General features: G+C 35.8%; 2 protein-coding genes across 4 annotated transcripts; one reads left to right on the top strand and one right to left on the bottom strand.

The window, feature by feature from the left end:
- Positions 1 to 5: 5 nt before the first annotated feature.
- On the bottom strand, positions 6 to 20,432 carry itpk1a (inositol-tetrakisphosphate 1-kinase a). 2 transcript variants are annotated; one of them, XM_051874562.1, is made up of 11 exons: positions 20,100 to 20,432; positions 19,838 to 19,934; positions 17,401 to 17,425; positions 12,193 to 12,318; positions 11,950 to 12,067; positions 6,737 to 6,835; positions 6,502 to 6,542; positions 4,095 to 4,260; positions 1,998 to 2,065; positions 1,559 to 1,721; positions 6 to 990 (listed from the first exon to the last, which is right to left on the bottom strand). In XM_051874562.1, the coding sequence occupies exons 2-11, from the start codon at positions 19,930 to 19,932 to the stop codon at positions 689 to 691; spliced, it is 1,203 nt and encodes a 400-aa protein (XP_051730522.1). In that variant the 5' UTR covers positions 19,933 to 19,934; positions 20,100 to 20,432; the 3' UTR covers positions 6 to 688. The 2 variants fall into 2 exon arrangements, with proteins under 2 accessions (XP_051730522.1, XP_051730524.1); XM_051874564.1 differs by lacking the exons at positions 17,401 to 17,425; positions 19,838 to 19,934; positions 20,100 to 20,432 and adding an exon at positions 12,444 to 13,998.
- A 905-nt stretch (positions 20,433 to 21,337) lies between these two features.
- On the top strand, positions 21,338 to 23,837 carry tmem251 (transmembrane protein 251). 2 transcript variants are annotated; one of them, XM_051873907.1, is made up of 2 exons: positions 21,338 to 21,490; positions 21,957 to 23,837. In XM_051873907.1, exon 2 carries the CDS (start codon positions 21,972 to 21,974, stop codon positions 22,398 to 22,400), a length of 429 nt encoding a protein of 142 aa, XP_051729867.1. In that variant the 5' UTR covers positions 21,338 to 21,490; positions 21,957 to 21,971; the 3' UTR covers positions 22,401 to 23,837. The 2 variants fall into 2 exon arrangements, with proteins under 2 accessions (XP_051729867.1, XP_051729866.1); XM_051873906.1 differs by having other exon boundaries at positions 21,403 to 21,597.
- Positions 23,838 to 24,386: the final 549 nt, after the last annotated feature.

Genomic DNA, 24,386 nt, shown 5'->3' on the forward strand with positions numbered 1-24,386 from the left:
AAGAATTCCCAATGTTTAAGTTTGGTTTTATTGTCCATTTCATTGTTTTGTGTTATTTCAGAGGCTCTTTTTTGTCTCAAAAAAAAAAAAAAAAATTAACATATTTACAAAGTATACATCATGTACAAGAACAACACAATGTGATGGGGCACAAAACAGACCAACAAACAAACTCAATTGTCAAAATAGCAAATTTAACAAATTTGTCCATGATTTTGAAAGGATAATTCAGCCAATAATGAACATTGTCAAGGAACAAAGTTTCCCGGCCCTCTAGATGTGAAATGATTAGCCTTATAAAAATCTTACCTTCAGAGAAGGCTTAGAGCCAGCTGGACACTAAATAGTGCAATGTCTTACACCCAAATCATGACACCTATTTTCCTTTCAAGTATCTCATTAATATACTAACATTAATAATATTTTCTGTTCCTCCACAAAGCCCTTTTCTCAGAAAATCATGTTCAGTGCAACGTTTATTAAAAAAAAAGAAAATCACATACATTTCCAAGATCAGGTCGCCCCTTTCAAACATTAAATAAATGAAAAGACAATCAATACACATTTAATCATTTCCAACACAATTCACATTTGGCACAAAGGACTTTTCTATACATCTACCCTTTGATGAGGGATCATTTGGTTTGTGAACAGTAATGAAATATTAATATTGCAATGGCTCTCCATGTCACTGCGAAGATGTCTCCGCTGCTAAACTGGATCTGCCATGCTGATGAAAGTTTGGAGCCATGCAAGCACCACCACAACTCAGTCCTTGATGGGGACCTTTCTTCATCCCCTCGCTGTCCATCAACCAACTGCTTTCATTTCCCAGCAAGCCACAGTGCATCCCACAGGCCACAGACGGACTCTGCGCTATCCCGTTCACTTTTAGATGACCGCATGCCGCTCCGCTAGATGCCTGACCCCGCAGGATGCTGGCGATATGACTCAACAGGTCATCGAAAAACTCAGGCACTCCCTCGTAACCTGGGTGAAAAATGAAGGTTGTTTCAGATTACAGTAGTTAATGGGATTGTGAAAGGATTGTGAATGCTCGGAGAGGCAGATCAATAAATGGAAGATATCATCTGTTGTCTTACTCCTGTGGTGTCATGGGACTCGGATGTACCACTGAGAGATATCAAAGTGCTGTTCCCTGCTACATACACAAGATCACCATGGCAACAAGCAAAGGGAAGGCCAGGTGGCTTTTAAACATACTGTAAGCCGACAGACACAGCTGTGCCTGCAGATAATATAAGAGTTCTTAAATGAAGGGCTTTGAATTTACTTTTCCCATCCTTCCAGAATGTTCCACACCTGCCTTTGGGACTTTAGCTGAATAATGATGTAAAACTGAACACAAAATGCCTTTATCGAGTGAACAGTTTATAAAGTCATATATATATATATAAATGAAAAGGCCTCTTTATTATTCCATACTGACACCATGTGGTCTGTTATTGCACTGCTGGTTTTGAAAGTGGGAATAGTGTGTGGTGCATAAAGATAACATATATTAACCACTCCAGGGATTGTGAGGAACTGCACGTACCTGGGAACGCGTTGATATCGATGACAGCGTGCTGGCCGGTCTGGTTGTTGATGATGATGTCAATTCCGAACAGAGAAATGCCGAGGGCCTGTCGTAACCTTCTGGAAATCTTCTGAATGACATCATTGTTTGGTGCCCAGTACTGGCCCTCCATGTTGTCCCTCTAGAGGAAACCAGAAAAGGCACAAAAAATATAAAATGCCTGTTGAACATGTATGGTTAATATTCAATACGAATGCAAAAACATGCTTTTTAGTTATATATCAGGACTGCTTTTTAGATTTAAAATAAAGTGTCTAAATTGAATGATTTTGCTCAATGTTTCCAGGTACCATTCAAATGTTAGCAGAAAAGTTTAACTGAAGGAAAGCATAATCTTTCTTGACTTGAAGGGGTTAAAGCATTACTTGAGTAATAAATATGAGGCATGTTGACTTACGCAGGTCAGGTGAGACGAGGACTCTGGTTTGGACACGTGATGGCTGTTGAAAGATATTGCTCTCCTGTCTAGAGGAGAAAACACAACTTATTCAGTTTTCAAAGAAATTTTTTTATACTTCTGCTCAAAATTTTGGCGTTATCAAATTCTTTTTGAAAAAAATTAATACTTTTATTCAGCAAGGACACATTAAATTGACCAAAAGAGAGTGATACTTAAACAAGATTTCTGTTTAAAATAATTTCTGTCCCACTTTATATTAGGTGGCCTTAACTACTATGTACTTACAACAAAAAATAAGTACAGTGTACTTCTTGTGTTCATATTGTATTGAAAAACACTTTTGCTGCTTTTGGGGTGGGGTACGGGTAAGGTTAGGGACAGGTTTTTGTGGTAAGGGTAGGTTTAAGGGTGGGTTAAGGTGTAAGGGATAAGTCAACAGTGTATATAAATGTAATTACAGAAATTAATTACAGATGTAATTGCATGCAGGTACAATGTAAAAACATGTATGTACACAATCAGTGCTTTGTATCAAATGATTAATTTAAATGTAAGTACATAGTAGTTAGGGCCATCTAATATTAAGTGGGACCATAATTTCTATTCATAAAAAACAAAACAAAACAACGTATAATGGTTTCCACAAAAATATTACGCATCAGCTGTTTTCAACATTAATAATAATAATAAAATGTTTCTTAAGCATCAAATCAGCATATTAGAATGATTTCTGAAGGATCATGTGACACTGAAGACTGGAGTAATGATGCCGAAAAATCAGCTTTGCTACCACAGTAATAAATTACATTTTAAAATATATTAAAATTGCAATAATATTTCACAATACTACAGTTTTAACTGTACTTTTAATAAAAAATTCAGCTTTAATTACTTTTTTCAAAGACATGACCCCAACCTTCTAAATAGTAGTGTATATACTATAAACATATTTTGTTTTAATTTAAAAAAAAAAACTTTTGTTGTTGTTGTTTGTCCGTGCAAGCTACATTTATTCAGCAAAGAAAAATCCGAAATCCTTCATTTTATGTAAAGTTTATGCAACAAAAATGACAAAATCTGGGCAACAGTGAATTTGATTGTCCATCAGGGGCATAATTCACCAAACCCCACTGACATTTGAGAAGAAAAGCTTTGAGTTGCTTATTTAATGAATACCACGTCAAAGACAAAATAAACCACTTTTCTGTAAGAGAGGAAAAGGGTCTAAACATCAGCAACATATGTTGACAGAATGGTCGAGACAGGCTGAGAGGCCTCGCCATCACACAGGGTTGCTCACGAGTGCCATTAATGTCAATCTCACTTTGTTTCTGATACAGCTTTCAAACATAAGGTAACCTTATAAAAAAGTTCCAGACCAAGTAGGTTTGTTAGCATATATGCCTGTGTGGATGGTTAAAACTAACCGAAAGAGACCCGATGTCTAAATTCCTCAACCTGGCACCCTATAAAGTGTTTTTACTGGCTTTGATGCCCCCCGGTGAACTTGTGTCCCATCTGTGACACACACACAGAGTGCAATTTGCAACGATTTATTTATTTCTACATGAAACGAACTTCAACCTTGATGAATCCAAAGTCATTTATTATAAAACTGTATACACTATCTTTCAAAAGTTTGTTTTTGAAACAAGTCTTTTATGCTCACCAAGGTATAATAGTGAAAACAGTAATATTGTTAATTTAATAATATATTTTAAAAATGTTATTTATTCCTGTGATGGCAAAGCTGAAATTTCAGCATAATTACTCCAGTCTTCAGTGTCACATGATCCTTCAGAAATCATTCTAATATGCCGATTTGCTGCTCAAGAAACAATTTGTTTACTGTCACTTTTGTTTTGACACATTTTAATGTGTCCTTGATGAATAAAGATATTAATTTCTTTCAAAAAAATTTTTTTTTTATAAAAACAGTAGTTTATTTGGCATGAAACTTTGAAGTATTGAAACTATTTGATTCTTAGAGTTTGCCTTCTGATTCACTTATCAAGTATAATACTTCAAAACAAATTACATTCAACAAATACTTTGAATCATCCATCACAGGGATGTCGGTGTGACTCAACTGACCTGTGGGTCCAGATGGGAAATTCCTAATCGAGGGCCGCTGCACCACACTGTAGGCCTCTCCCACTACAAACACCTTATACAGCACTGCATTATGGTTGATGAAGCTCTGGAGGACACACGGGGGCTTGATGTCTTTCAGATCTTCCTCACTGAATATAATGGCCATCTATAGAGCAAACCAAACCAACAACGTAACACATTGCAGAGCAGGTTGGTTATAAATTAACATGATACAATACATGGATTTTTGTTGTGATCTTGAAATGAAAAGAGCAAACGAGGAAAGTCAAATAAAAGAGATGTACTTTCACGACACTAAAACTGCCACACCAAAACCCCCTCAGTCCATGTATGTTCCTTTTATCTCCTTTAGCTAAGTAAACCTATGTGCTCACAGTCATAAAACACATGACCATCAACCTGTTTGCACACAGTCATTCAGCAGTCAGTGGTGACATATTAATCTAGTACACCCCTCACTGTCAACACCGTAAAACAGAGTTACTAGTGTCTTCAAGTAGTATTCTGAAGGAATGCGAGTGATCAGAGACTTTGACTGTACATTAGTCACTGTGAATCAAAGATATGGTCACCATAGCAACAGAGGCTGCACCCCAGTTAATCATCCACGAAGAAAGCAGGGTTACTTGTGATTCAGTGCAATGAGAGCTCTGGGATTACACTTTCTTTATAGGGGGAAACATGAAAATACACAATTGATATATTTTTTTAAGTGAAAAATAAATATACCAAAATGTATTTGAAATACCTTGCAAAGTATGCAAAGTATACAATTTACATATTTATGTGCTTAATATAAATAGCCTGCAATTGTACTGTTGGTATACTAAACTGGTATACTTAAAGTCTGCTAAATTGGAACAACTGGTTTTGAACTTTAGTTATCTAGAAGTAGTGCTGAGGTCCAACTAAAGATATACTGAAGTATATTTGATTGTGCTAATAAGGAACTATTGCAAGTATAATTTTTAGGTACACTTTAAAAATATCTTGCATTTAAAGACTGATATTATACAGAGATCTTACTATCTTTACTAATAGTGATTTTAAAACACATTTTAGGCTTAAAGGATTAGTTCACCCAAAAATGAAATTTCTGTCATTAATTACTCACCCTCATGTCGTTCCACACCCGTAAGACCTTCGTTCATATTTGTAACACAAATTAAGATATTTTTGATGAAATCTGATAGGTATATGACTCATCCATAGACAGCAATATAATCACCACTTTTAAGGTCCAGAAAGGTACTAAAGACATCATTAAAACAGTCGACGTGACTGCAGTGGTTCAACCTTAATTTTATGAAGCGACGAGAATACTTTTTGTGCGCAAAAACAAAACAAAAATAATGACTTTATTCAACAATATCTTCTCTTCCCTTTCATTATCCTTATGCAGTGAAAGCACAGTGAAGGCTTCCGTGTTTATGTCCGAATGCCAGCTCAGTATTGGCCAAAGCTGATCACGTGAGCAGCACGACGCATGCGTGCGATGCTGACGCAGGAGCCGGCCAATAATGAGTCGGCGTTCTGACGTAGAACCTGGAAGCACTGGATGTAAACAACGTATGAGAATGACACAGAAGAGAAGATATTGTTGAATAAAGTTGTTATTTTTGTTTTGTTTTTGTGCACAAAAAGTATTTTGGTCACTTCATAAAATTAAGGTTGAACCACTGCAGACTATTTTAATGATGTCTTTAGTACCTTTCTGGACCATGAAAGCGGTGATTATATTGCTGTCTATGGACGAGTCATAAACCTCTCGGATTTCATCAAAAATATCTTAATTTGTGTTCTGAAGATAAACAAAGGTCTTACGGGTGTGGAACGACATGAGGGTGAGTAATAAATTACATAATTTTCATTTTTGGGTGAACTAACCCTTTAATATTAAGAAATTGTGCAATTGTGCATTGTGCAATATTCCAAATAAAGTTAAACGAGCATATTTATACCAGTAAGTCTCAAGTGATATGTCAGTAAATATGTTAATGGATTTTACTATACTTAGTATGAAATAAATTTTGGTATATGGTCCTAAGCAACCGAAATGAATCATGATGGATTCTATGAGGTGGAAGTGGTTGTTGAGATGGAAAAGAAAATATAATGTTAAAAAAAAAATAAATAAAATTATATATATATATATAAAATAGGCCTTTCTTCGGTTCTCTAACTTTACTACACTTTACAAAAAGTTGTGATACTCAAGCTCATAATGATTCATTTTAATGAGACACCATTCAACGTTAGAAATGATTAACTAATATAATGTAGCACTCCTTATGTAATAGATACTTATCTGTAGCTTATTACGTAAGAGATATGAAAAATAGTGCAGGTTACAGAAGAGTAAAGTCTGGAGTGTATGTCTTCTTACCTCATGGGAGTTAATGCCATGAGCTACCTGGGTTTTGCAGACTGCAATCAAACAGAAATAGGGTGTGTGAAAATGTCGCTCCAGTACACATGAGCAAATATATAAGAAACAGCTCCTCTGAAGTCAAAAGGACTGTTGAGAGAAACCCCTGTTCTGAATGAGATGAGCCGTGTGTGCAAATCTATGTATGTAAATTGTCATGAAGATTACTACTGATTTTAAATTACAAACTTACTGAAAGGAAATGTGATTCCATGTTTGTGGAGTTGCTCCAGAGTCTCAGTGCCACATTCACTCTTGAGAACCATGAATGGAGGTGAGCAGATTCTGTCATCTACAGAAAACACACATAAAAAAAAAGAAGCATTTCATACATACAATGACTTGATACACATCTTCTGTAATGACCATGCTTTTCAGTTCAGGTTTAAAATTTACTTTGGTGTTGTCAAAAAATGTCAGGGTGATACAACTTCCCTGCTATCATAATGAAGAAAAAAATCACTTAAATAATGAAATTCTGATTAAGTAGTTTTGCATAAACTTTTATATATATATATATATATATATATTATTTTTTTTTTTTTTTACTATCATTTGTAAGAAAAAATTACATTTTAACAAACTTCACTGCTTAATATTTGAAAAACTTCTTTAGGAAAAACCAAAGTTAACAATATCAGATAGTTTGTCTAGGCAAGTAATAAGGTTATAAAATGTCACATGGTGCAACTCTCCAAAAACAGTAACACTTTATACTTAGGTCCATTTGTTAACATTAGTTAATGTATTAACTAACATGAACTAACCATGAGCAATACATTTGTTACTGTATTTGTTAATCTTTGTTAACGTTAGTTAATAAAAATACAGCAGTTCATTGTTTGTTCATGTTAGTTCACAGTACATTAACTAATATTAACAAATACAACTCTTGAATTAATAATGTATTAGTAAATGTTAAAATTAACATTAACAAAGATTAATAAATGCTGTTTCTGTAATAGTTAATCCACACCAGAATGTGTAGTCTCTTTAGTCACAGTAGTGTTTCTAATGGTAAAATATAATTATTGTTGTGATTTAATGGTAGATCGCACAAAAGTTTAATCAAAAGCAAGTCTTTGGGAACAACTAGAAACTATTTGGAAGTCAATAACAACAGAGAAGTACATAAAAAGTACATACAAAATTACATAAAAACAATGCCAGCAAGAATGCAAGCTGTTATCAAGGCCGAAGGAGGCCATACAAAATAAAAAATAAAATATGTTTTTTTGGTTATTTTGTGTGAACTATTTAGTTGTTTCAGTTTGTTATTTGCCTCATAAATGACAATAAAATCTTTCGTTTTAAACAAGTTTATGACAGATTCCTAAAATATGTGTGTTTTCTCTTTATTATGACAGGTAGTCTAATAAATTTGTTAAGCATTGTATATTTAAACACTTCTTAAAATGATTATTAGCAGTAAGTTAGTCACAGTTTTTAAATATAAAGAAACTCTATGTCAATGTCAAGAAAGCTCTGACAAACATCTTCTTTATGGACCTAAACATGTTTGGCCCAGATTTTGTTTGTAAAGGTCAAGGTGGTGTATTAAACCCCCAGTTGTTTTCTTCAATGTGTTTTGATTTCATCTCACTTTTCTCTCTAACAGGCCAAATGATAACATCTTAACAAGATTAACCAGCACACCCTGAGCATAACTCCTTGTAGACAGTGAGTTTGGATGGGGATCTTAACGATGTGTAGCCGGCACACATTTTAAGTGATGACTACTCTTTCTACAGGATAATATTACTACTGGATCCATGGAAACATTTAAAACTAAACCGCTGAGGTATCTGTGAATTTTCAGCCTGCTTTTGATCTGCAACCATCAATAAAATCTTATAAACAGCTTCGTTTCCAAGAGCGAAAGTGCAGTCTATTTATAGCCCCTCAAAAACAATCTTTTTCTAAGTTGAGCGGCTCCACGCAGCTCAGCGATTTAAAGCATCACATTTCACATTAGACAAGGAACATGAATCCATTTGATCAAACAAGCAGTAACCTTTAAAACAGCCACAAAGGCTGAAAAAAGCAATGCGATGTGTGACAATTATGTATGAGATAAACTAAAGTGCACTAATGTGGATATTTTTGGGGATATGAGTTGATTATGATTCATTATGAAGCCACATGATGAGCACCAATTTACACAACCCAACTCAAGATTAACGCGTCCAAAATAGTTGTTGAGCTTTACTGCAAATGAGTAAGAACATAAATGTACATCTCGTGATGCAGTACTTGTTTTGCATTCAAACATTTCCACTACAGCTTGTTGTCATCAAATCATATGGACTCGTAGTTGATTAGCTCATGGAAAAAAGTGTCTCATTTAACAAAATCAGTCATCGATGGCAATTGCTGATAGAGCCAAACATGCATGTATTGGGCAATTGAGCTATTTCAAAAAGGATCTTGCGTAATACACAGGGTATATGAACTGTTATCTTTCTTTTCCCAGAATCCCTTGCAGTGTTGTTTCATAAGCTAATAGCCATAGAGGTGGTTGCCTGGTGAATAGGCCCGATAAAATAGTCACTCCCTTTGTATCCTAAACAGAGTCGTCTCTTTCTTAGAGACAAGGGAAGCACCAAGGAGGATTGTTAACTTCACACTAACATTCAGCTGACGCTCCTGTACCCACACGTCTCTCGGGAGAACATTAATGATATGGTTTTGATTGGACAACATCAGCTCTGAATACAAGAGATTTTTCCATGAACAATTATGAAAGCCATTCAATTATAATTTTCAGGTTTTACTCAAACTTGTGGAGTTTATGCAGCTTGAGTGTGGCTGTCATTAAAGCAAAAGAGGGACAAACCAAAGAAGATATTCTATAATTCATGGTAATTTTAATTGATTTAATTAACTGTTTGACTCAAAATGGGACCCTAATTTTATAACTTGTAATGTAAACGCTGAACTAAATTCTAAAAGAATGCAAATTGAAACTCCACTGTACACTACCATTCAAAAGTTTGTAGTCAGTAAGTGTTTTTTAAAGGCACAATATGTAAATTTTCACCACTAGAGGTCGCTTATTCAAAACAAAGGCGTAGCTTGATGGCGCCTTGATTTTGCTGAATCATGGGAGGTGTTGTCTTCATGTCTACAGCCGGTGGAAAAGAATCGGGATAGGACTTGGGCAGAAAAAATGTTTATGGATGAGATTTAGTAACATTACTATAGTATGAAGCAGAGCAGGGCCGAGTGCTGTGCGAACAGAAATGAGGCCGCTGGAGTGATTGCTAATGAGAGACGAGCGCGACACACGTCTTGAGAGCAGCGGAACTTTTATTATGCCACAGTCGCAGCGCTGTTTTATCATATTAGATACATTTGTGTGTTGAAAGTTGTTATAGTGCTACTCTGCGTTTGCTCTGAGGCTACTATGAGACACTTAATGCACACTGCAGTAAACCAGATCGATATCAGGCATGGTAAAACATGTTATACTCGCTGTAAATCAAGAAAACGAGATTTAAACAATAAGACTTACTGTGTTGAACTATATAGCATGATTAGTTTTCTGTCCATCCAAACTTGCTCACCTGTCTAATAAATCACATAATATATTAAAGCGTCTTTGGTGTTTCCATGGTTTCTACAAAATAAAACCGGAAACCGATTGTAATTGATGTCATTGATAGGCGATGCACGGACACGATCACGGTCCTGGTTAAAAATTGCTTCTTTCTCTGGATTTAAACATTCTTGGGAACATTTGGGATAATGTAAGTACATAAGTCAACAAAATATATAACATTGTTCTAGTGGTTTTTGGATATTCTAATCTTACATATTGCGCCTTTAATTAATACTTTTATTTAGTAAAGAAAGATGCATTAAATTGATCAAAATTGACAGAAAAGACATTTAGAATTCTGTTCACATAAACGCTGTTCTTATCTTCAAAGAATTCTGAAAAAAATGTTCATGGTTTTCACAAAAATTTAGCTTTGCCATCACAGAAATAAATTACATTTTTAGAAATATTACACGGCTTTCTGGAATACTTGATTCTGGTTGGTCAATCCAGCGGTATGTTATTCCCCGATAACAACCGCTGAAAACAGATAACACAGTCTCATCCGGGTAACTGAAGTCAGCAGCGCTATATGCTTGCTAGGAACGTTTTTTCTTCAAAGTTTTGTGTTTGGTGAGCTAATAAAATATTAAATCTCAGTCAAATCAATATTTTGTGTACAGTTATTTAATTATGTCATCCAGTCTCGTGGACTCGCTCTCTCTTGTTTCATGCAGCTGCTGCCATTCTGCAACTATTGTTTTGTACACTGTTGGATTATAAGACAACAAACAGGTACGTATTTAAAACAGTTTCATCTCAGATCAATATCTCTTATCCCCATAATTATTTATGTGGTGAAATGCTGTTTAATAAGTGGTGTGACTGTACTGTATCCCTTAAATGTCCGTCTAGTTTGAACTTGCCGCGCTAGCAATTGCTCTCTCAGCAGGAGCTTGGCGTTTAAAGAGCTAATAAAATATTTAGACTCAGATCAATATTTCGCGTCTAATAATTTACTTATGTGGCAAGTAGCCATGTAATAAGCGTCGGGGTTCTGATCACCCAGTGGGGGTTTATTCTGAGATAACAACCGGCTGGATGTACATTATCCCTTACTTAAAATAGAAAACAGTTATTAGGTAGACAGTTACCAGTTATGTAATAGTATTTCATAATATTACTGTTTTACTGTATTTCGATCAAATAAATGCAAGCTATTTAAGCATAAAAGACTTATTTTAAAAAACTTCTTACAGACCCCAAACTTTTGAATGGTAGTATATTTGTAAATACCTATGTGTGGAAATGTTTAGGCTGAATATTTTGAATAAGAGTGCAGATTGTGATGGAATTCCTTAGGCACTACGCCATTCTCACAGCTGGTGATTCTGTTGGCTTGTAGTGAGCCGGCGGGCCTCCTGTTCTTTCTGTGGCCAGTGAATGCGGGGCACAAGCAGCACAAAGAATGAACGACTCAGCAGCTTTAGGACATAAGCCCTCCATAAGCCTCACACTTCCCCTGTGCAAAGGCAAAAACCTGCCCTCCTCGTGAAGAACAAAGGAGGATCTAAAGGCCTGGTTTATAGAACCCTTTACAACATTTAGAATTAGTGAAATGCTGTCTATTCCATATCCAGCTTATTCCAGCCCACTTAAATGGAAAGAGCATGTCTAACTGACATGTAAAGTGACAAACCACAATTTGTTTTCTCTTTACATGCCGTTTAGGGGTCGGCTAATTTGAAATAGGGGACACCACTATAAACGGGTTGCTCATTATTAATAATTGTATTTAGCACAGCTGTACTTTGCCTTATTTCATCACATACAAGTATTTTTGTGTATCTGTGCTGTAGACAGACCTTGCATGCAGTCTTCAAGTTTATGGATTAGCTTGTATGACTTGCAGCGGTCCAGCAAGGTACGAATGGCCGGAAGAGGGTCCAGAATCACTGTTTCAGGGTGAGCATCTATGTAGTCCTGGAAAAAGACATAGAAAATTCAAATGAAATTCAATGATTTATATATATATATATATATATATATATATATATGATTGAAGCATGACAAGTTTATGGCATACTTGAGTTGATTTGCTTAGTTACCTGAACACCCTGAACAAGTAGCATAGACTCTGTGACATTCTGGTCAGCATCAACAATGTGATCGGTCAGCTTGTGGATGATGACATCAAATGGACCCTGCTTCTCTATTGGCTGGCTCAGATCCAGCTAGACCGGGAGAACAAGGCCAAGAGCTCAGTAAACATCCACAAGACATTTTTCAGCAATAACCGTCTGGAAGAAGTATTAGCAAATTCAATTGAACAGGTTGACAAAATAAACATCATGCCTACATTTTGAAATTCCAGTTTTTCCACAAAATTCAGTTTGCTCAAGAGGGATGTTTGAAGAACAGACGTTTATGACGTGATGCTAATTGTGAGGTGTGATCTGTGCTGTCACTCAGACACTGTACTGCTAAACTCTGAAAACAAAGTGAATTCTAGAGTTCACATATGGAGCAAATAAATACAGAATCACATGTCAGTCAAATCCAATGCATAATTGACAGCTAAACCAGATTATTTTTTGTTTATTAGACTCAACCCCTATTGATACATGGTTGAGACTCTCAGATAAACACATCACAACGAGGAAAGGGGAAAGTGGCTGTGTTCTCTCAGCCTGTGTTCATTTACCAAACTCTGATTGACATTAGAAAGCTAAATTCACAGTAATTCAGATTCATAAATATGATGGTAATAGTACAGAAACAATCTACTATTCAGTGTATGACAGACAGCACAATGTATTCTGAATGCTTTACATGTCGTCAACATGGAGAACGGCTGGTTGGGCCACAAAGAACATGTGGTCCCTTTGGGTTTAACCTTTGGGGATGAGAAAATATTTATTTTGGATCAGACCACAATTCTCGTCAAACATCAGAGGCATTTGTACATGACCTAGGCAGTTAAAAGGGGATGTGGGCATCCCTAAGTGCACTTTTATTTAAAATACTTAGACCAGGCAGCACCAAATAAAGGACTTTGTGCTGCGCCGCCCACCAGAAACAGAGAAAGTGGTAATCCTAAGAGGCTTATTAGCTTATTCCCTAAATGGCTCTGTTTCAGATGACAATGCCTGGAAACATTGTAATAGCCAACGCTTATTTGTGACAAACAATTTGCGAAAACACAGACAAAGAATGAAGAAGATGACACACAGAAAGTGACACATAGATTCCATGAAGACACCATGACAATTCAGAGAGAAGACTCCTCTACTTCCTTTTTGTAGAGGATACTATGATGGTAAACACATCATCTGATGTAAAGCATAAGACAGCCATGCGCTACATCACATTAATGTTGTCTTAGCGTTTTAGTCATTTAAAGTAGCTTTTTAAACAGGCAAAGAGCTATATTGCTTTCTGGAAATATCGAGGCCTTATTTGCTTTGCTAGATTATCATTGTTCTATTTCCAGTCCCCATCTAACAGACTTCTTCCTGAAAACAGAACTAAATATATAACTTGCTGTTAACTTCTGTTAAACAGTGAGGGGCATGCCAACATTACACCAAGTTAAGTGTAAACCAAGGAGGTTATGGCAAACAAAACATCCTTCTATGTATGTCATTTTCTTGGCATTTTCAAAATTGATTACTGAGAGGTTTAATCAATTACGAGAGTCCCGACAATACAAAAATCATTTAGTCAATATGTATATACACTGCCATTCTAAGCTTTGGGGTCTGTAAGATTTTTTAAAAAGAAATTCAAACTTTTGTTTAGCAAGGAAGCATTACATTAATCAAAAATGACAGTAAAGACATTTATAATATCACAAAAGATTTCTATTTCAAATAAATTATGTTCTTTTTAACAAACCAAATCAGCCTATTAGAATAATTCCTGAAGGACCCTTTGACACTGAAGAAATATATTAAAATAGAAAAGTTATTTTAAATGGTAAGATTTTACAATATTATGTATTTTTGATCAAATAAATGCCACCTTGGTGAGCATAAGAGATTTCATTCAAAACATTGATAAAATATAAAAATAATCAAAAAATGACAATTTATAAGGATAGTTTCATAATCTTACAAAACTATTAGTTTATAAGGATAATTATGTTGGCACTCTCCTGACCCTTGGGCTACTATATTTTTGAAACAATTGTGGATATGTTTTTGAAAAAGTGTAATTATCTTATCTCTATGGTGACATGCTGAAACTGCAGTTCTTGAACTATATATAAATGTACTATGAACCTATAAAATAGGTTAATAAGCAAAGTAGGACAGGCAGAATATATTGACCGATAAATACTTTTTACCTTTTTTTGCCCACAGAAAATACACTACCCAAAGCCATAAATCATGCGAGATATTCAAAAACATTAATTTTCAAATAAGTGATGGCATGAAGTGATGAAATTAAGCCGTCTCCCCATGATCGCTTTTAGTGACTTAATGATTTAATGATTACATTATCTTAATCAAATTAATGACACTCCCCCTGTCTAAAGTGATTAACCCATGGACTGATTGTTAGATTGTTAAGTACTTTACAGATCATATAAAATCTATGACTGGGTGCAGCTGGGTAGCCTATTGTATGATGTGCAAACAGGTCAAAGTCCATTCTTTACTCTCTTTGGTATCCACGCCCTACATGCTGGATAGCAAAATGGTGTTTAATATGCATCCTGGGAGTGGAGAAACGCCCTCAGTGTTTCACTCATCCAGACAGCTTCATTGATAAGGGTCTGACTCTAGTAAAGGACCAGAATGAAGGAACAAGGACCTTGGTTTAGTCTACCAGCCTTCACATGCAAGTCCCAAAACAAAACAATGTGACTGTGTTCCTAGAGTTTTTATTATAACTAATGCACTTTCCATGACAAAACAGTAAAGAACAATGTTTGTCCATAAACATACTTTTTTTTTTTTTTTTTTTGAACCAATGACATGCCTTGAGGTCTATGGTTGCAAGCAAATCTATACCTCATTTTCACTTCAACCAGCTTAGTTTGTTATAAGAGGCCCTTACGTATCTCAGGGCCACCGCAATATAAACATGGTTGACAAGGGCATGTCCTACTGGAATGTGCAAATACTATCTTCATATGGCTGCTAAAAACATTACCACAAAGAGCCAGTCATTTACTCCAAAATAAAGCATTAGATTCAGCAGGGTCCAAAAGTCTGAGACCACTAGTGAAAATGTTTAAATAGATTTTTAAATCCCAGATTTCCATTGTGGTCTCACACAAAATCATGATAATGTTTTAAACTTTTCACATTATACATTCTAATGGTTTTTACATCTCTGTGAGTCATGCGTCTAATGATTTATCAATGCCAAGGTGAAGCGAAGGAAATGCAACAGTATCATTCAACAAATACCAATAATGCTGTTAAATCTCAATCCTTGAGCAAACATGGTGATGGCCTAACTTGAGAAAAGTCGTGCAAGAACAGTTCATGTTCTGTTTATCGGCACTTGAAGTGGGGTACTAATTGTTTTTGTAGATATAAGAAACTAAGGACATCTGTAGAAGACAAAAATACAATGCTCTCATTCCTGACAAAGCCAGGTGTATCTTACTAGAACAAAATGGACACATTGCAGGTGAATCTATTTACAGAGCAATTGTTATCAAAAAGGACAGATTTATTCTGAAAATTATTCCACGATTTGCTCACCCTCAAGCCCTCCTAGGTGTATATGACTATCTTCTTTCAGATGAACACAATTGGAGATATATTTAAAAATATCCTGGCTCTTCCGAGCTTTATAATGGTAGTGAATGGGGTTCACTACCCAAACAAATGCATCCATCCATCATAAAAATAATCCATACAGCTCCAGAGGGTTAATAAATGCCTTCTGAAGTGAAACGATGGGTTTTTGGAGGAAAAATATCCATATTTAAAACTTTATTAACTATAATAGCTTCCAGGAGACAGTCGTACATATCGATTTGCAGCAAAAGAGTAACCGTGACCCGATGCATGACGCAATGACTGATGCGGAGCGCAGAGGATAGAGCAAAACAAAACATCAGTCACCAACCAGATGTCTAAAACGAGAAATTTTAAAGAGAAATGTATGAGGATTTCAATATAAGAGAAGAGGAGCTTGAGATTGCTGCACAGCCTTATTTGTTTAAACCGTGAGAGGTGTCTAAGCTTACGATGCTCCCAGTGCTTGAAATGGACCGGTACACGCGTTCCTAAAGAAGGGAGGGTGTGGAGGGTCTCCGTACATGCAACATATTGAAAGTGCCGGTATGCAAGGAAAACTGGCTGTGCTGCATACCGGCACTTCCGACATTTTGCATGTACGGAGACCCGCCACACCCTCCCTTTTTCAGGAACGCGTTTTGAACTGAGCATGAGGAGTACTGGCACTTTTATTTTTCCACTTCAAGCACAGGATACTCCTACATCCTACATCACACATTGCGTCAAAATCTTGCCTCCCATTCACTACTATTATAAAGCTAGGAAGAGCCAGGATATTTTAAAATATATCTCCGGTTGTGTTCATCTGAAAGAAGATAGTCATATACACCAAGGATGACTTGAGAGTGAGTAAACCATGGGATAATTTTTATTTTTGGTTGAACTATCCCTTTAAAGACCCCTGTGTACTCTGTTATCCCACTGCACTAATGTCCTCAGCATGTCCTTATAGAATTACTTGATAAGCTGAAAAATAACATATAGGATAATCTATTATGGCAATGCTTCAGCTTTGACTGATCAGCCTGATACAAACTGTACTTGCCAAGAAAAGGCTAATCAGTGCAATTTCCCTGCAATTTTATAAAGGCAAACTTATGTTTCTGTTATGTTAGGCTATATTAGGCCCTCTATAAGCTGTTTTTACTGGCATTTATTCAGTGGCAAAGATAAGTAAAACAGCCACACACACAAAAAAAGTTCATGCAGTCAAAGTATGAGCATTAATAATATGGCATTACAGTAAGCAATGCCAGCACTATTAAGCAAGTCATTTATAATTGTGCAATACAAACTTCAAAATGTAGAATTCCAACTGTAAGTAAAGGTGACTATTTGTCTAGTAATGCAATGCACTTAACAGCAATAGAATGTATTGAATTGAAGTGTCTCCAGGCATAATAGCTTCATTTTCATTTAATGAAAGGCATGTTTGTTATGTTTAGAGCAGATGCTGACAATCATATTGTGGCACCGACCTCACATTGATGGACAGGCTTTGTGTGTCACAGAAAAGCCATATAAAAAAAGAAAAAAGAAAAATGGGTGTCTTACCTGGATCATCTCTATGCCTTGTTTCCTGGAAAGCAAAAAAGATGAAAGACAAACTATGAATATTTTATATCGATTCCATGTAACATGCAGTTAGAGCATTGTTGACTTGTATGATAAACAACATTGACTTGAATTTGGAATAATGAGAACTTCGCAATGAGACAAATTATTAGAAAGATGAAATTCAACAAGACAGAAAAAAATCCTGTTACTTGGCAACCCACAAGCAGCCCTCTTTAGCTTTGGACTGCTGTCTCTCACACAAATAGGTCAGAATTCTTCAAGTTCTCAAAAAAAAAAACCAAAAAAAAAAAACCATGAAAGCATAACACAAACAAATACACACACATGCTTGAAATTAAGTATCATTCCTCTCTATTTCCAGACGATGCATATAATGAACAATGTGTCTGTCTGATTGATCAGTTCTTGTGTTTTGAGAATATTTGTATTTTTGCAAATTCATGAATTGGGCAGCTTTAGGTCATCAAGTTGAAAAGACCCAGAACAGCTGACAAACCTGTTGACGTGAATGACGCACTGTGAGGCAGTTTATCAGTAGTGCTGAGTCAGTAGTTTGTTTCTAAATCCTCAGAACAAAGTGAAAACATCTTAGTCTTTCAACGAAAGTCTCAAGACAAAAACGCCAGTCAGAAAGAATAACAAATCACTGAACGTGTTTCACAAGCTTAGGTAAAATCCCATTGCAAACCGGTTATCTGTAGGCTAAAACATGCTCATGAAAGAAAGGAGATCACATTACATTAACTCAAAAACACGCAACATTCACTCACAAATGTCATATAGCCTACGCACGATACATCATCCACATTGATACGCATCTAAGGCATGTCCTCCCTCAGTAAACAGAACATTTATGGCTTTATTGATGACAATGCAGTGCAGAATTGAACAATGTAACACATGATTTAGCTTTGAATCAGTTAAGTAACAGGCACAATCTTGCTGCAGACTCTTAGGAATGCAGGGAGTCTAAACAGATATGCAAGAAATGTTACTTCGAATGTCTGTGCAATTGAAGACTACTCGACTGCCTGGTGCTTATCCAGGTAACCGGTGAACTTTGTACAGTCCTTTGTCTTTTTATGACCAAGAATTCCACAGAGAGTTTTATAGCCGTCTAATTATGAGAATCCCAGGACAGTGTTATAAGTTCTAGTTTTTTTATAAGCAATCTCACAAATTTCAGCAGGGAGTAGGGACTCCCTCGAATAGCAAATGACAGGTAGATTGACTGCATTGACAAAGGGTATCCCTGTTTTTATGTTTGAAAATATCATATGATGGATGCAGTGAGAGTGTAGGTACATTTCAAATCCATTCTGACTTCTATTAGAGTCATGGTTTATTGGGGTGAGGGGCAGAGGTTTGCAAGTAAGTTTGCAAACATTTTTTCAGAGAAGATTGTTCAGAGAAGTAAAAACTAGAACAGAGATGACAGTGAGAAATAGTGAAGAAATAGCTTTATATGTAATGAGTTTTTACTACATTTACTGGATACAGTAAACTGACCAAGACTGTGTTGATGAGTGTTGTACGAAAGATGAGGCAAGAGGACATGAGGAGGTGTGATAAATCAAGTTCCCTATATCCTATAACACTATTTCTCTAAGTCTCACTTGTTTCAATTCTCTATAACTGAATTTGTAAGTAGTAATTATAAACTCTATACACTCATGTTTTGACACTGTAAATATCTTATTTTGCTAATATTAACTAGCAAGCAGTTTTAACATTTATTCCTTAAAACTAACTAGTATATATTTTAAATTACTCGCACTTATTTTTTTTTTAAATTAGTAGTAAGAAACCCAAACAGTGACTCTTTTTCAATCACTACCTACTAGTTCTTATTTCTTTGCTACTAGTCATTCCAATTGTGTCAAATAACCATTCCATTGTTACTTGTTCAAAGGTATCCCAGTTTACCTAGCAGCAATTAAACAGGTGCTAGTAGCTATTATCGGCTACATGTATTCAAATTGTTACTAGTACCATTTTACTCTTACTAGCAAGAACTGTATTTGAAAATATGACAAGTAATAAAAAGCACTTGTAACTTGCGAGATATGAAACGTTTTCAGTCACACTTGAAATAGATGGTATCTCATAAGGAAATAGCTACTAGAACCTCGTGAATAGTTAAACGTAAATATGTACCAGTAAACAAACGGAACACACATTAGTCCGAAGTGAATAGAAGCTATTACTATCTAATTGAACTCGCTAGTGAAATTGAAAAAGCCTACTCGTCACTTCTACATTAGGCTACTTACCGCTCTGTAAAAATGTATTCTAGTAACATAAGCACATAGTTCGTTTAAAGGAACCGGTATTAAAACAGCTTGCCATAGGTATTTTGGATAGACTGACTATTCCCAGGTCTTGACTCGCGCTGAGATGCGCTTTTACGCACCTGCACAAATCCACGAAGGTCTGGAAACTGAGTTTTTTAATCTTCTTCTCGCTGAGCCAGTATCCAACTCTCTTTCCTTTCACGAACGTCTGCATCTCTGGAGAGAGAGAGAGAGAGAGAGAGATGTCAGGCCAATTGCAGAGTGTTTTAATAAAGAAATCGACCAGCAGCTGTTTAAGTATTGTGAACTAAACGAAAAGCAATAGTTAGGTGGTTAATGTCAAACATACAGAAAATTTCATGACGGCACGTTTGAACCTACCTGACAGAATCAATATGCTGAATCAATGCGCTCTGATCAGTTACGAGTTTCGCTCCTTTCGACAAGTCACAGGATTAGACTGTTGTCAATAGTCCATCCAGAATTGCTAGTGTCCTCCAGAATGCGTGTCCCTCTCTCTAAATATAGTTGTTCAATTTTATGACAACTTCGTCACATTATTTATATGACAGCAACACGTATCGACATAACAAACACATCATGACACATCACAGTATGAAACCTGCGCGTGTCCCTTGTCTAACTTCAGATGTGGAAGCCTTATATCCAAATGGTCTGTCCATTACTTAGCAATGCTGTCGATTAGCGATGTAATGTTGATTGGCCATTTGGGCAGCAACGAAACTTGCTTGCCCAGACACACCCTCTTTCAGAGGCGGGCTTATGGTAAAACTTGCATGGTTTTTTCGAGACAACTGCTCCAGGATTCATTCATTTGTATTTGGTTGTACCAAAGTTCAAATGTCTTCAAATAAGAAATAAGAAGGAAACCAGCCGTGGCTGGTTAGAGTGGTAGAGACGTAAGTGTTGTAACACTGGGGATTTTAACAGGGGTATGGAGTTTTTTTTAAGTAATTTCTATTGGTAATTTTCGACGAGGTAACGTTAGACTGTCAATTACCTAAAATATATGTAAACAAAACACTATAGTTTTTGTGATATAATATATATATATATATATATATATATATATATATATATGTAAAGTGAGTGGAAAAATATTGACAGTATATTGTCAAGGCGTTCCCCCACCGTCACGTTGCTCTGATTTCCTTCCAGCGAACACGACCGTTCCCGCCTGTTTATTTGGTATAACGTGTTTTGACAAACTTGTATTCTACCTTTTATCCCTACTGAAAATTGTGAAAAAATTATATTAGGCACAAGACCAGACCCCACCACCACCACCACCATCATTAGGGCCTAAAACTGATTATTCTGTGTTTAATTTACATTTCTTATGTTCAAAATAATTGTTATGCTTTTCCCATTTACCACCAATATAGGCTAACAATTCTGTAGAAGGGCAATGTGTAGATAAAGTTGTTAAAGTTGTTGTGGATGTTTCATGTGAAAATCAAACAAGATGACCTGCTGATTCAGATTATACCAGTTCTGCCAGTTCAACGAACATAAATCAACTCAGATTGTAAGCAAAAAATCATTGCATATATGACAGAGAGCCTCTGGGGGGCAGTAGAGTCCTTTGCTAGGTGAATAATAAATTAGCCGAAGATTCACGGGAACTTCCCGGATGTGAAATTCCAGGAAGTGAGTCCTATGACAACAATCCTGTGACAGCGTTGTGTGTTTTGGCTTGAGAAACATATTGCCCTGAAAACCGCGCAAAATGGATTGATCGTGTGATCACTGTAAGTAACACTCAGTCGAAATCATGTGCTTAGTCGATATAATGGGGGCGTATTGCTATAAAATGACACAACAGTGCTAGTCAACAGCTTTGAGTAATCTCCAGATGGTGTGTGAGCTTTCTTGTGTTTGAAAGGCTTCATGTTTGTTTTTTTCGATATATTTAATAATAAGATTAGTTTTAGATTAGTAGTTTTAGATACGTGTTTCGTACACAAGATAGCTTAATTGTTTTGGAAAATGTTTTGAAATACATATTAAATATTTTAATTTAATGTTAATTTTATATTTAATAATTAATTATTTATTATTTTTTAATGCTGGTTTACATTTTAAGTTGAGTTGCTTTCATTTTTATTTCCTCAAACTTGAGCAGTAATCACACCACTGATCACATGGTTTCATACCCATGTAAGTGTTTGCTTTCTTGTCATGCACTGAATGCATTGTCTGACTTTGTTTTTCCAGAGAAGAGCATGGAGAATGATGAATTTCCGCCAGCGGATGGGGTGGATAGGTGTCGGACTGTACTTGTTAGCCAGTGTCGCTGCTGTGTATTATATATTTGAGATCAGCCAAACGTACAACCGACTTGCACTGGCACAAGTAGAAAAGGCATCTGGAGTGGAGACAAAATGGTCGGGAGATGCTTCTTCCTCTTCCCCTTCTTCAGCCTCATGGACAGTGACTCTGAAAACGAGACTTCTCCTCCTGCCCTTCTGGGTGTGGGCCACCATTTTCCTCATTCCCTACCTCCAGGTGTTTCTCTTTCTATACTCCTGCACCAGGGCGGACCCCAAGACTGTAGGATACTGTATTCTGCCCATCTGCCTTGCTGTTCTCTGCAACCGTCACCAAACCTTCGCCAAGGCCTCCAATCAGATTAGCAGGCTGCAGCTGATTGACACTTGAAGTGATTGTTAAAGATGTGGGATCAGATCTTGGTGCCATACGTTTGGGCGACTACAAAAGTGCATTCATATATAAGATTATTATTTTTTATGACTTGGCCCTGACTTTTTTTGTTTTTGTAGGAAATAAATGGGGACGGTGCTTGGGATTCCTTTTTTTTTTGTAATGTTTTTCTTTTTCTTGAGTTTAACAACTAATTGTTTGAGTCACTTGCAGTTCCACACCAGTTTTTGTGTATTTTAGCAAAAACTGGATTATAGGCTAGCGAGGTTTCAAACTCTTTCAAACTGAATGGCAAAATCGGTCCGCATTTTAATCAAAGTAGACTTATAATAGGATCCAGAAGTATTTTCCATGTTGGCTCAGTCTTACAGTACCGTTTTTAGAAGCTTTGTCTTGATTTAACTGAAAAAAAAAAAAATAAGTTTGATATAAGAAATTAAGCCATAGTCCAAGATGTGGAGAATGTTGATGGGGCTGCATGAACTACTTGAATTACACTTCTAATGATGGGTAGATTTCCTATAAATCAAGATGAATAAAGATTTGTCAGTGCAGACAAGTGTTAATGTTTCCATAGTATGAGGGCAATGGATTTTTAGTGTCACTTTAATGCTCTAGCTGTTTGTTCTTGACTCCAATGGACATTGTATTAGAGGAAAATAAGAAAACCACTGACAGTGGTGCCACATTTCCCATTTGTTTATAAGTGTCCATCTTATTTGTTTTGAATAGAAAATGCAATCAAGGAAAGAAGTTGTAATAAGAAAACTTTTGTATTAAAATCTGTGATGAATACATTTTAATATCAGTATTTTATGTTCAAGTATGATTTCTTGTCAGCTCTAGAAATGGAAAGGGAGTGTTTTCCTTTTATTTCTTAATTTGTGTTTATTTGACAAATACTAATTATGTATCAGTGATAATCAAGTGTCTTCAGAGAAAAGACATCTGTGTTTCGGAAAACAATTTCATATTTATGTCTTGTGGAATAGTGCACTCAATCTCATGTCTTATTGTTGAGGGATATCAGCATAATTTTACAGTGTGAATAATCTTATCTTGCATAAGAAATGCAAAGGTTATTTAGACTTGCTGGGTGTGGTAGGTTGTAATGAATCTGGCACAAGACTAATATAACCATGGGTCTTAATTTTAGATGAGCCTGTGCCACAGACCCAAGTGTTTCAATCTTTAAAATCACTTCTTTTGTGGCGACAATGCCGTTGGTTATATATGTGGATGGTTTTATTAATTTGTTGAAAAGTTTTAAAAAAGGCAAATTGTTTTTGTCTAAAAGGGCTTGACTATGAATTTATAATGATAATGTTTAATGGGTACTTGTTAATAACTTTCCATTGCAATCTTAATACACTGGTTTAAAACAACTCTGGATTCTGACAAAAAAAAAAAAACAATAAAGAAATGTAATGTGCAGTGCATTTTCTTTTGAAACTGTTACACTGACATTTTATTGCACAGTGGTTTATTATTACCTTTTAGATGATGAAACTTAAGTACTGATAACCTTTTTGCAACAGGAAAAATGTAATGATGAAACAGTTTTCCCTTTGCACTATTATGTTTTTCCTTTTGTAGGAAACTTAAGTTATCAAAAATAAAAACATTTTTAAATAGCTTAAAAATATATTAACAAAGAATGGAAACAAAACAAGGCAAAATCCTAACACTGTCTTAAACTCATATTGCTGTCATAAAGGTTTTTAAAAGGAGGGCACTGATGTAACAACACCTTTTTATGCAATAAAGGCAATAACAGAAAAATGACAGTTCTGAAGATCATGGCTGTAAAGTCTTTATCCGCTTGTTTGGAGGTTCTGAGTTTGACTTTTTGGTGGCCATTTCTGTGATACTGTCCTCTTCGTCACTGTCCTCATCCTCATTATCTATAACATAAGTTAAAAAAGAGAAAGAAAAGTTACAAATAACTTAACCTGTTAACTGTCAACCCCCTTTTTGAGCATA

This window comes from Ctenopharyngodon idella, chromosome 20, assembly GCF_019924925.1.
Source record: "Ctenopharyngodon idella isolate HZGC_01 chromosome 20, HZGC01, whole genome shotgun sequence".
Lineage (NCBI taxonomy): Eukaryota > Metazoa > Chordata > Actinopteri > Cypriniformes > Xenocyprididae > Ctenopharyngodon > Ctenopharyngodon idella.